Source organism: Columba livia, chromosome 2 (genome assembly GCF_036013475.1).
Source record: "Columba livia isolate bColLiv1 breed racing homer chromosome 2, bColLiv1.pat.W.v2, whole genome shotgun sequence".
Classification (NCBI taxonomy): Eukaryota; Metazoa; Chordata; class Aves; order Columbiformes; family Columbidae; genus Columba; species Columba livia.
The window spans coordinates 15,081,620-15,094,828 of record NC_088603.1 but is presented as its reverse complement, the minus strand read 5'-3'; the positions used below and the strand labels follow the sequence as shown (position 1 = coordinate 15,094,828).

The following is a 13,209-nucleotide window of genomic DNA, read 5'->3' as shown; positions in this document are numbered from 1 at the left end:
CTGCGTTTTCGACCACAGTATTTCCATATAATAGAAACAATCTCAGTAATTACGGCTACCTCAAGTCTGTACCAGTGACATATAGCATAACCACCATGTAAATGCTAATAAATAAAACCACTGTGTCAAACCCAGGATCACGAGTTTTGGTGACTAGGGGACAAAGTCTGGCCGCACCTCTGCAAACTTTTCGGTAAACTTCAAGAAGAGTTACATTTTGATTTTTTATGTTTCCACTTGTCTCCTGAACAAGTCCACACCATTTGCAATCATGTAACGTTTTCCTGGTAACCAGGGCCTGTTTCTCCTGTGCTCACTACTGCAATCACTTCCAGGCTTAGCATCATGCTGCAGAATGTAATTGCCACCCCTTCACGCAATTTAACAGTTGGAAACCAGGATGCAGCCCAGAGCCACACGAGTTACTCCGGGTAATAGTTTTGGAACACAACACATCAAAATAATTAATTTTAGCAATGTTGTACCTCTGATGAACACATTCTGCAAACACTTCTCATCCGAGTGGCCCGATGAGGTATTCAGCGCTTCCCCCAAGGGACACACTTACTGTCCACTGGTTTGCCTTAACCAGACAGGTACTCCTGGCCACAGTCTCCTACGTGCCGGTAGATTGCAATGCGCCTTAATGGCAGTATATAAATAACAGCTGGTATGCAGCTGTATCTTAGTGAATCGTTTTACTCTTTTTCCAGCCAAAATCACAACTGTGTTACAAGAGGAATAATAAAAATACAGAAAGAATGCATTTGTCCTCTCCAAAACCATATTGTTCAGGAATCAGGTAGGGAGCTAGTGTGAACCTCAGCTACTTTTCTCCTCCCAGCAACTGGAACTGTGAGAAAAGTGATCTTAAAAATTTTCTTGGGAATCACTTCAAACTAATCAATACACTGCTGACACTATTCCTCCCATTGCAGGTTTCAGAGCACCTGGGAGTCAGCATTTGCCAAAACAAAACTTCCAGGTTCAGAAGTGTACAGTGTGTCAGAAGGGCTAAGGGGAAAAAGCACGCTCAGCCACTTGGATGGATCAGGCAGGGCAAAGAGGAAAAGCGCTGCTCAAGTTCTCGGCCAACGATGGTCATAGTATCCCGACAAACCACTTGATTAAAGAGAAGTTTGCAGCAACAAGAAGAAAGTAGAGAGGAAAAAAGGAAAAACAAAAACCAAAAAAAAAAATGGAAAGAAAAAAAACAAAGCCCAACAAGTCGCCTATGTAAGGAAAGCCGAGTGTGCAACTGCCTGCACACCCACAGCCAGGCATTTCAACATGGGGGTGCGGGAGGCCGGCGCAGGCGGCACTCGGGATCGGCCCCGCCGCGGGCCGGGCTGCGATCCCTGCGCCCCGGGGCACCGCGGGCGCCTCACGCCCAGGCGGAGCCTTTCCCCGCAGCCCGCCGGGAGCGGAGCAGGCGCGGAGGCTGCGCGGGCGGCCGCGCCGCTCTGGGGCCCCCCGGACCCGGGTCCGGTGAGGTGGGGGCGGCCCGCGGGGCGCCCCTGCGGCGGGGTCCCTTCTCATCGCCCTCCCCGCCGGGCCTGGAGGGCCGGGAAGCCTGGGGATGGATTTCCAGCCCTCCGCGGCGACTCCCGCCCGGCCCGCGGCGCCTCGGCCCCACCGCCCGCCTCGGGGCAGACCCGGCACCGCCAGCCCCCGCGCCCCTTTCCCGGCCAGGCTCGGGCGCTCCCCGCACCGACACCCCCGGGGGCCGCCACCTCCCCGCCAGACATCAGCGAACAAAGGGCCGAGGCCCGCCAGGCGCCCCCGGCCGCGGGGAGCCGCGCTGGGGCCGCGCTGGCTGCCGCGGAGGGGCCGCCCCCCCCCGGCCCGCCGCCCCTCGGGCTCCCCTCGGCGGCGCCGGGCACACGCTCCCCGAAGGGTTCGGGCTCTGCCGCCGCCGGTCGCCCCCGGCCCCGCTGCCAGTGCCGCTGCGGGGCAGCCCGGACTTTCCCCCTCGCTTCCCTCCCCGCTCCGGGAAGCGCCATATTGATCGCGGGCGCCGCTCCCCGCGCCCCTTACCTTGGCGATCGCCTTCTTGTACCGGGTCACCGCTTGCTGGATCAGGCTGAAAACTTTCATGTTCCCGTCCCCGCAGGGCACGACCACCCGCGTCCTCCCGAAGCACACGGTGACTTTCATCCTGGGCGGCTGGGGGGCTCCCGCGTCCCTCCGGCCCCGCGCAGCCTTCCTCCTCCTCCTCCTCCTCCTCTCCGCCCTCCGCCACGGCCGCCCCCCGGCGGGGCGCGGCGCTCAGCCCCCGGCCGCCACCGGGCTGCCGCTGCGGGCGCCCTGCCTCCGCGGCCGGCCCGGTGAGGGGGAGGGCAGGGCAGGGGGACCGGTGCTGCCTTCCCGGGGGAGCGCGGCCGAGCGGCGATCCGGGGGCCGCTCACATGCCGCGCCGCTGCCTGCGGCCACCTGCTCGGCGCCTGCCCCGGCGCGCAACGGCGGCGGGCGGGGCGGTGGCGGCGCTGCCTCCCGCTCCGGAGGCGCGGGGCGGTGCAGCGGGGCGGGGGCAGCGCGGACGGGGCAGGGGGAGCGCACGGTCCCTGCCGGGGAGCGGCCCCGGCGGCCGGGGCTCAGCACCCGGCGGCAGCACGGCCCGCCGGAGGCTCGGTCGGAGCGGCGCGAGGGGATGCCCGGACCGAGCTCCAGGGAGTGCGGCGGCCTCCGCCGCGCTCTGCCCTACCGTGTCCCCCGGCTACGGACCCGCGGCCGAACCGGCAGAAGCGGCCCCGCCAAATCCTCGGCCCTTGCCCCCGGTCGGTGCACTCGGGGAATGAACGGGCACCGCTGGCTGCTCCTTCTCGGGGCGCTGTCTGCTGCCGCTCCGCCTCGGGAACGTGAGGAGGAGGAAAGCAAGACACTGAACCGGGAACGACCTGCGCTGTTGGAAACACCAGCTTTCTGCTGTCCTTCCCGGTGTTTGGGAAGGGCCACTGTACCCAGACAAAATCAGGCCGTCGTTGTGGTCCTTTGGGTGTCAGTTAACGCAACAGAAACAAGACAGAGCAAAAACTGGTGCATCGCTGGTAACATCAGCATCAATGGAACTGCTGAGCCATCTTCTACTCAAAGCCATCAGAAGTCAAAAGGTTTTAGAGATATCACACGCATTTTTTCATGGATTTCACTGAGGACAATGGAGTTGCACAGTTCACTGGATGTTCAGTGTGGCCTGACAAAATATTTCTTTTGGGTTGAAATGGTGAAACAGTTCAAATAAATTGCAGAGTGAAGGTAGAGCTTGGAGGACAGGAAGGCGGGGTGGGGGGCGGGGGGAAAAGCGTGTGTTTTTTCTTCCCTTGAGATTATACACGGTACTGGAGACATGAAATGCAAGTAAGCTTTGTAGCACATGACATCAACATCCTCCTACTGCACAGGACACATCAGCACAGCTGTCTCAGCTGGCAGTCCACTCTTGTTCCCATAACAATAGTATTAGTAAATTTAAGAACTTCAGACCTGGTACAAATAGCAAAGCTATCTCTGGTTTAGTAGGTGCACAGTAAAGGAACAGCATTAATGATACTCTTAAAACATCAAAGGTGAAATTGTTGCCCAGTTAAGTCAAGGGTAAGGCAAAGAATGGCATCCCTCGCCCTTTGCATTGTAGTAAGCAGTTAAGAAAATGGAGCAGTAAGATTATATTAGTTTGGCCCCATGGGTCCAACTTGACTGAAATAAATAGAATTTTTTTCCACTAATTGCAGTTTTGGAAAGCTTTGGGACACTCGCAGTGTCAAAGATGAAAAAATCCACCCGTTGGCCTACAGATAATTCTAAAAGTCAATGTTAATTTTATTACCATTACCTGCCTGAGTTATCTAAACTAATAATATAGAATTCTATATATGAGAAACAGTACATCTGTCTTAAAGTGGGAAATGAGCACACCTGCCAGCTCATAATATTTTATCATGTCCCCAGTGTTCACTTGTGTGGAATAAAAGGCAGCGTGCAGGAGTTCAGAAAGGTAGAAATAAAATAAAACTGGAGTAAACAGTTTACAGCCCATAACTGAGACAACTGTGCACACTCTGCATTTTTATGGTTGTAGCTCATCAAATTTATCGTTGGAAAATGTTGAAAATTTCCATTAACCTGCTGTTTCTGTACTTTCTAGGTGATCATAAGAGCTGCTGGGAACATATCGAGAGGATGCAAGAGATATAAATCATTGATTTAATAGACATCACCTAAGAAACTTGCAAAAACAGCTGTAAGAATGTGGAGTCAATAGAGAATCTTCCAAAACTATCTTTAATAAGCGATTTAGGTACATAGACTTTGTAATGTGCAACACTATATTTCAGTTATCATTTGCATTTATTTGCTGAAACACAATGTTGCATATCAAGAACTTTACCGCACTGCTTTAAAACTTATTATTAGATACTGCTGCTGGTTGATGGTAATTATTTCACTATTTAGACACTGCTACAGGTTTTTCATGTTTTCCTGCGATTTAATTCCTGCCCTTACTGTCTTCAGCAAGTTTCTTGGCAATTTTCCCAGCTGTGCTAACAGTCTCCTGGAAAATACAAACAAACAAAACAGTTTAGAAAGAAATATTGACAGTTTTTCTATTAAATGTGTAAAATGGGAAATTTCAGCAGTGAGGTACAAAGAAAACAAGTTTATCCTGGGATCTGATTTAAGGCCAAAACTCATGCATGAATGATGATAGTACTAACAGGAATGAGGACCTCTGAGAGTTGAATTTCTTTCCCACTAGATACACACACACACACCTTATACATACATCATTTTGAAAATAGTTTGGATGCAATTTACCAAGTATACTGTTTGTTGATGTCTTAGAATGAAGAATGAACCTTAGCAAACAAATGTAACATACCTGTGAGATTGACCAAGATCTAATTATGTAAGATAAATGAAGTATAAAACATTACTAGAGGAGATTATGAGAAAAGGATTATACTAATCAGGAGAAAATTTGGCAAGACTTGCTAGTTTACAAAAATTGCAGTGACTTTCCATGTACTTAATGAGAGGACACCATGCTGCAACATAGGTGGCATATACATAGCTCTGGATGTTGAGATTCTCTGGGCTAATATACCATAGAGCCTGACAATTCATTAATTAACTGGCATGTTGTAGGAAGATTTCCATGAAGAGGCAATTAGCTGTCTGGCAGGAAGAAGTAGGAGATGGAGCATGGGATGAAGAGAACCAGAGCTTCCAATTACTAATTATTAATAATAAAGTTTTGCTCATAGTGGCCATCAGGTTGAAATCCCCTGTGTAGACACTGCAAACATGCAAGGAGTGAAAACCTTGGAAACCTAATACAGGTTACCAAAAGTCATTTTTATCTGAATGTTAAAACTATTCAGGCAGTGAAACGTTTTTGATCTCCAGAAGTATTCCAGAGTTTATCCTGCCTTTGTACTCCAGATGTAAGAATTGTTCTGGAATAATTCTGTATGTGTTCAGGTTTGGTAGTCTGTTCATGGTATATGGACATAACCTGGTCTGACATGAAAACACTGATTCAATGACAGTATGTTTGAAGTTCATGCAATTTTAAATATAGGTGTTTCCTGAAGCTAAGTAGAGTTAATTCAGAACTGTGGAAAGGCCAGTGTCAAACTGGAAGAGCAATTTTATTACTCAAAGAAGTTAAAAAAAAAATAAAGTTATCAAAATCATATGGAAATCAAAGTTAAAAAAATGGGCAAGCTAAGTTATATGAAGCAGACAAAAAAAATAAACTCTTCCACCTGATGTATGTTCAAAGTGCCATTTACAAAACTGACTTAAGGAATATAACAAACACTACTAGGTTTTGATTATTTAAGACACTGACCTACTGTAACACTTCTCCTGCTCAGTTATTAGGTAAAGCCTTAACTTGTTTTTCATATCTTCAAAGATCTGACTTTTAAAGTTCTAAATCATTTACATTTTACTCTGAGTCTCTAATCTTATCAAATCAAACATGCCTGTGACTATTTGAGATCTTTCTGTGGATAACATTTTAACTACAGGAGTGGGTTGACTTCTCTGCTATTAAATTTTTGTGATGTTTTCCTACATACCTACAGTACTTCCACAAAGGAGCAAGGCAATGGTTCCTAACATCTTGGTTTATGACTGAAGCAATCACTACAGCTTATTAAGTAATTGTGGCTAGCTCTGGCCTGGAAAAAAAGGAGTCCAGATAAAAAAATATATTTTCTGTGACTTCTCAAAAGACGCTGGGATTTGGGGAATGAAAAGTCCTCAAATAATTAAAAAGTAACTATAGAATCACAACAGGTATTAATGTCAAACTTAGGACATGCAGACGTACTAAGTTTGGGAAGACAAGAACAACTTTCTTTGTGGTATAATAGAGGGAAGAAATCATAGCAAAGAAGAATCCACAATTTTGAGGAAAAGCCACAAGACATTTGACCTTTCCAGGAGCTCCAGCCTGTGCCTCATACAACTTCAGGTAGTCAAAAGGTTGTTAGGCTCAAAGAGGGAGTATAGCCGAATTTAATGGGTTTTTTTGTCTGTAGCTATACCGGTCTTATCTTACTTTTTAAATAAGTTATGTTCAAGAGTTTTCAATAGTTTTCTTAATAATTCTCTGGTTGTTTTCAGCCATCATCGAACTGCTTGAATGGATGTGCTTTCTCTAAGATTGTGCTGAGAACTGGGAAGGCCTGAGTTTGAAAATCAAGTGACTCTTTGTTGTGGGCACTGGGCAATAATCCACAGAAAAGGAAGTACAATCGGTAGAGGTCTAAAAAGTGGAAAACATGACCTGCACAGAAGGAGTGAAGACACTGGGGGTGTCCAGAGCACAGAAGGAGTTATTGGCGGGAGATACCCAAACAGCCTACAGGTTAAACAGAATTATGTTAGAATAATTATACGGGTAAACTTCTGAATGTGCCCATACTGCAAACGTGTCCAAGTCAGAAGTTGGAGCTGGCCACTCTTTATTTGCCAAGAGCCACTGAAGGGACCGCGCTGGGAGAACTGTCTGTCACCTTCTCTCATACCCTCCACTGAAGCTGTTCTGCAGACTCCAGCCACGCTAGTGTCACCAGTGTGTTTGCTTTGGGGATGGAAGCCCAGCTATTACCAAAGTCCACCACCAATTATAGTTTCAGCCAGCTTTCCAGAGGAAAGGAAAAGGAAGAAGGGGAATAGTGAATGTCGGCAGCTGAGACCAGAAAATCCCAACAGAATCTCACAGGACAAAATAAAAGCACTTTTACAGATTTGGAATTTTATCCCTGACCAGTTTCAAAGGGCAGCTCCAGACATTCAGGCATCTGAGCTTCCCAACAACAATCAAATTTAAAAATGCTCACAATGTGTTTCAGCATGGAAAATACTGGATAATTAAGTAGAGGGGTTATTGCTGCCTATCTCTGTCATACTGAACACAAACATATAAATACATCATTAGCTAAATTAAGCTTTTAACAACTTTTCAGTTACCAGCAATTATAATTTAAAACTATTAAAATAAAGCTGCTAAAAATAATAGAACTTAAGAGATTTATGACCACCACAAGAAATCAAGGTGAACGTGGTTAATTTGCAGACAACTAAACTACAGGGTACTTGTAGAATGAACTATTTTAAGAACCTGGATGTTCATTTTTATTTTATCCTTAGACTTCTAGAAACGTGGCACTTTCCTAAAACTATCAGAGGTTACTTATCTTTTCAACCTTCATTTACAAAAGCTACTTGGAGACATTTTGTCTGCTGAGAATTTATTAGATATTTTCATTCTCCTTTCCTCTTTCTGCCTGCCCAGAAGTTTGCTTTTCACTTTTCTTCCAGCCTTTCGGTTATTGATGAAGTTTCTGGCACAGGTTTCCGAACTCTGAAACACAGAATACAGGATTCCAGTGCTTAAAAAGGCTTGTGGAATCTTTTCACTGACTTCTGTGGGCTTTAGATCAGGCCCTAGGGCCTCATCTACCCTACTCAAATAATGCATAAACAATATCAATGCAGAGCTACAGTGCTGGGCTTTGTTTGTCAAGCACTTGCCAGAGCTGGAACTAATTCAGATACCGTCAGAGGAACCCGTTTGCTGCAGGGAAGGTGTGCCTGATTATTTGCCACAATCAGGTTTTACCTATTGATGAGCATTCCTGAAAAAATACCTTCCTGTGACATCAAGAGGAACACCCATGGGGTATGTTAATCAAAAGGCCTATCAAAACATGATAATACATATATTCCACCATATAAATTATTCATGTGGTTTATAAACATATTAAGAATGTATTTATCAGCTGGTGTTCCTCTTTAGGGATCCCTGTTTACTTTGCCACCCCGTTGTCATCTGTGTTGGGCTGAAAGGGAATGGGACAGTGTCACAGCTTTTGATAACAAATTATCTTGATGACTACAGGAAAATACGGATGAAGCACAAATGGAAATATATCCTTTGCTCAGTTTCTCCTTGTGTTGACGGTAACAGGGAGGACTGTATGGAGTAAGGATATTGCAGCAGAGACTTTCCAATTTGTACAGGAATTTAGAGGGATATAAATACAGACATGCACTTGGAACACATTCATCTCTGTTACACATGGAGTTAAACGCTCTCCTGCTGCTCATGCTGAAAACACACACTATCTATCACTCCTGCATAAATATTTGCTCCTGAACAAAGTCCCGCAGCACCTACAGAACGCCTTTTCTAGTGCACAGGCCAGGGGGAAAGTGTCAAAGCATGGAGGACTGGCAGGGAATTAATTACACAGTTCCTTGTAGGGAATGTGACCAGGATACACACAGTACAAAACTACTCTGACAACTTCCAAAAAAATTCTGGATATACACTATGGCCAGACTTGAGTACTTCTGGGCATTTGTAGCTCCCTTTAAAGAGGAAAGGGGCAAAACAGCTGAAATTTGGACACTGCTTTTAAGATCATTCTTGGCTTACTTAGAGAAGATGAAATAAGAAAAAGGATCAGAGAGAGGTGGAAGATGATCTGGTTTACTCTCTGCTTTTTCCCATGCTTCTTTATGAACGTCAAAATCTTCTTTATTCTCCTCCTCCTCTTTCTCTTCTTTATTCTCTTTTCCTACCCAATGCCTCTTCTCCTTTCATCTCACATCCTTTTATTGCCTTCCCTTCCTCTTGTCTTCCTTAGAAGTATGTGCAGCTGCTGAAATCAGTAAAAAGAAGACTCAAATGAAATAGGAGAATTCCCATGAGCTAAAATACAGGACAGATTGTCACATACTGCCAGTAATCTATTTTATTCAAGACTGAAAAGATGATGACAGTAAATGAGTAAATTTTCCAAAATTCAGTGCAGTGTTTTACAGCATAAGAATGTTCTAATTCTTCACAGAAGAAGCCAAACATCTTAAGTTGGTCTGCAAAGATTTAAAATCTGTAGTCAAAACCAACTTGTCTTCTCCAATACAAAGCTGACTAACTAGCCTTGGCACAGGTAAGACATGAAGTCCATCAAGGCAGAACAGGCAAGAAGAGCTGAAATCAGTGGCAACAAAATCACTTGATAAGATCACCCTTTGGTTTTTAATCTGCTGTTGTCTGTGCTTCTGCACGGACTACGACACACCGCAGCAGCGTCTCTGTGGGCAGCAGCAGCAGAGCAGCTTGAGAGCCGCTGCTCAATGCCAAAAAAGTCTTCACTCAGGTCTCATCTTGTTTCAGTGAGCAAAAAGACATCCTCTCCACAGGCCCTTCAGCAACCGACATTCCAGAAAACCAAGAAAACACTTAACAGCCTATTTTGAAAGCAGGATTTCTTGCACATTAAAATTACAGAATGGACTTCTTCAGGACCATACCTGAGCACAGGTTCTGCTGTCTTCTGCTGGGGCTGTGTCTTTAGAATTGAGAGCAGATTTGAGAGCAGATTTTAGAGCAGATTAACTCACGCACCCAAACCAAAACAGACAGATCAGACAGACAAGATTAGCTCTACCGATCTTCCTGCTGCCGGGGAATTACCAACTCAGGAGCCTTCTAATTTGCCAGAAGTTCACACTGCGGCTCTACACTAATCCATCCAACACTGCAGTTACATCCATCATGACATCTGTTCTTGATTTCAGTTTACCCCAGGTTTAATAGCTATTTCCTCATACAGAGTTAAATTTGCGTTGCATATGCCTCAGTAATATTTTCTACAGCTTATTTTCTCTTTTTGGGAAAAAAAAAAAGCACACCACCACTTCTTATTAATAAGTTATTCAGAACTTAAATTATATCACGAGTTGATGAGTTTAAGTGCAGTGAATCACTATTGTTTAACACCGAAAGGCAGTGGAAACAAAATGTAATATTGGTATGCATGTGTTATAACCAAAGCAACTACAACCACTTTCAAAGAATGAAAAACTGGCTGTTGTTCTGACACCACAGAAACTACAAATGCACAACCTCACCTGAAATCCAGGGAAGCCAACAAAGACTTTAATTACAAATAGGCTATTGCAAGAGTTCAATAATTAAAAGCTACCAGGGTCAAACAACTGTTTTCTATAAGGGAAAACAATTTCTTGCTAACCTGTTAACCTGATAACATAGTAGATAGAGGTGATTCATTTGGCACAGTGTGTTTGCAAATGCTTTTTCTTCCTTGCAAGACATATCAAAATGCTGCTGAAGTTTTCCCATCTTTTTTCTTACAGAATCCAATATGTACTCCAGCTCAAAGCTTGAAATAAGAGTGCAGTGAATGCTGCTTTCTCGATATGTTTTCTGCCCAAAATAGATTTTAAAGTCTAAAACTACTGAGCAAGGATGTGGACAGAGTCCATGTTTTCCAGCTCTTACTGTTGCAAAATGCAGGTGCGATGGACATCGGTACATTAAAGCTGGAGAGACACAGTTTACCCTGCCTGGGGGTTTTCTCCCCTTTGCTCCTGGGGGTTGCTGACCTCATGTTGCAACCGGCCAGATGACACACTCTGAATCACTGCAGCATCCGAAGGCAACCTGAAACGGCAACATACTTCAAAATACTGGCCGATCAACCGTAGCCATTCAAGAGCTGTTTTCTGTGTTGCTGAGTTGTCCTTGTCCACAGCAGGACAGGCAGCGGTCACCGGTTACAGCTTTGGACTGCCTGTTTCATGTGTCACCATCCTGTCTGTGAGGGCTCTCTGCTTTTGTCTTCCGAGAGGAACAGCTTTGACACTCACTCAGTGCAGTGCAATGGGGATCCATTGCCCAGACTCTCTTGGGGCTGGAGCTTTCTGCACAGCTTCCAACTGCACGGTTCAGGTAAAAGAAAAGGTGTTGAAAATGCTTGAGAGTCATCTATCCAAATCTATCCAAATTTTCTGAAACATTAAATTCTCACCATCTAACATCTGTAGACCCCAGCCTAGTTTAGATAGAGTAGGAATTTTTAGCATATTTTGTTAGTGTCTTCTTGACCTCTGCCTATTCTCTGAAGTTTGCTTTATTTTTTACTGAGTGAATAATTGTAAGCAAAGAATTTAGACAATTTCTTATCTTTTTTTCTGTTATCAACGTTCTGTAAGGGGCTTAAATGTTTTCACAGTGCACTCATTCAAGGAAGGGACTTTCTCTGCATGTTTTAACACACTGAGATCCTTAGCTGTGCTTGGAGCACCTAGGAGGTATCAAAAAATTGGCAAAACACTTACACAGATTTACCACATAATTCGGTATTTTCTAAACAACAACAAAAAAACCTGAATATGCATAACTCAGTAACAGAAGTTGTAAAATTCACAGCAAACTGGTTACTTTGAATGCCTATATATATGCATGGGCAAAAACATAAGGGTAAGATAGCCAATTCAGCTGCTCATACATCATGTATGATCTGCGTTACATGTAAGTCTCAAGTTGCACCAGGGGAGGTTCAGATTGGATATTAGGAAAAATTTCTTCACAGAAAGGGTTGTCAGGCATTGGAACAGGCTGCCCAGGGAAGCGGTGGAGTCACCATTCCTAGAGGTGTTTAAAAGATGTGTTGCACTTCAGGACATGGTTTAGAAGTGGACTTGGCAGTGTTAGATTAACAGTTGGACTCAATCTTAAAGGTCCTTTCCAACCTAAATGATTTTATGATTCTGTGTGATTTATGTCAGTACTTAACCTCCTAATATTGGCTTTGAATTATATGCCTGCCTACTGCTCAGCCACTACCATTCTGGCAGCCCAGTAAATAAACAGCCTCACCAGAAAGCTCTGTGCAGGGAGTAATTTTGCTCTGCGTGTTTCTCTGTTTCATCAGATCTTAATTTCATCTGTTCCCTTTGACTTTTTTTTTCAAATTTTCTGAATTGTTTATGTAATATTGATATTCCTTTCTTTTTCTGTTTTTGCATTTCCTCTCTTCATATACTGATCCATGATATCTTCAGTAATTCGCTGCTGCTTACTAAACAAATCTTTTCATCCCTGAAGCAAAAACAAACACATGTCCAACTGAGGGATGTAAGAACCGTGTACATAGAACCCTTGAAGGAACTTCTTTTTGCTAACGTTGCTTGTCTTCCCATTCCTACCATGTTCTATCTGTTCATCTTCTTTAATGCAGCCCTTTTCTACTCTGGCAGTTTTCTCTTCTAAGTGTTTCTTGCAACTAATCAGCAGAGCTGAGAAATAACCATCCCTGCAGCAAACCACAGTCCTCCTTGGTCTCAGATTTCTTGAGCCACTAAAGAAAAGGTAAAGCTCCCCTTTAATCACGTTACCTGCAGAAGGGACACGAAATCAAGTATCCAACCACATGGGCTGAGCAGGAGCTTTCCCTGAGGCTACACAGGTGGGAACAGGCAGGATTTGACCCTTGTATGTGTAAATACTGACGGATAAACTCAGCTTCAGTTGTCAGCATCATCAGGAGACTTCTCGCCAGTGCTGGTGGAACTAATTGTAAAACACCATCTTGGTCCGTAGGAGGTTGGAGGTCATTTTAGTGATGGTGAAAAGTGCCAGGCGTATGACACATGGAAGGTGTTGCTCTAGATTTTGCTTGTGTAGTGCTTTATATCTATACTAACTCAGTGTAAAACACTACTGCTAGTTTGACTGGGGACGTTTGATTTAGTAATCATTAGCACGCTTGTTTTGCAGCACTAATGACTAGGCCAAGTTTTCTCTTCACAGAACAGGGACTGTATAGGCGGACGGATTAGCGATGTCATTTTGCTGGTGTCTGCCTATTCTCCTGTGGA

At 44.7% G+C, this 13,209-nt stretch overlaps 1 protein-coding gene across 25 annotated transcripts in view; it reads right to left on the bottom strand.

Annotated features, from left to right (window-relative positions):
- The window catches only part of PARD3 (par-3 family cell polarity regulator), a 454,313-nt gene extending 451,826 nt beyond the window's left edge, over nucleotides 1-2,487 (bottom strand). For 6 of the 25 annotated variants that reach the window (XM_005504171.4, XM_005504175.4, XM_021290023.2 and 3 more), the window contains exon 1: nucleotides 2,038-2,483. In XM_005504171.4, the coding sequence (XP_005504228.2) occupies nucleotides 2,038-2,157 (120 nt within the window). In that variant the 5' untranslated portion in view covers nucleotides 2,158-2,483. Of the gene's footprint in view, nucleotides 1-2,037 lie in introns of all 25 variants that reach the window. The other 19 variants (XM_005504176.4, XM_065055083.1, XM_065055084.1 and 16 more) reach the window with 6 other exon arrangements.
- Nucleotides 2,488-13,209: the final 10,722 nt, after the last annotated feature.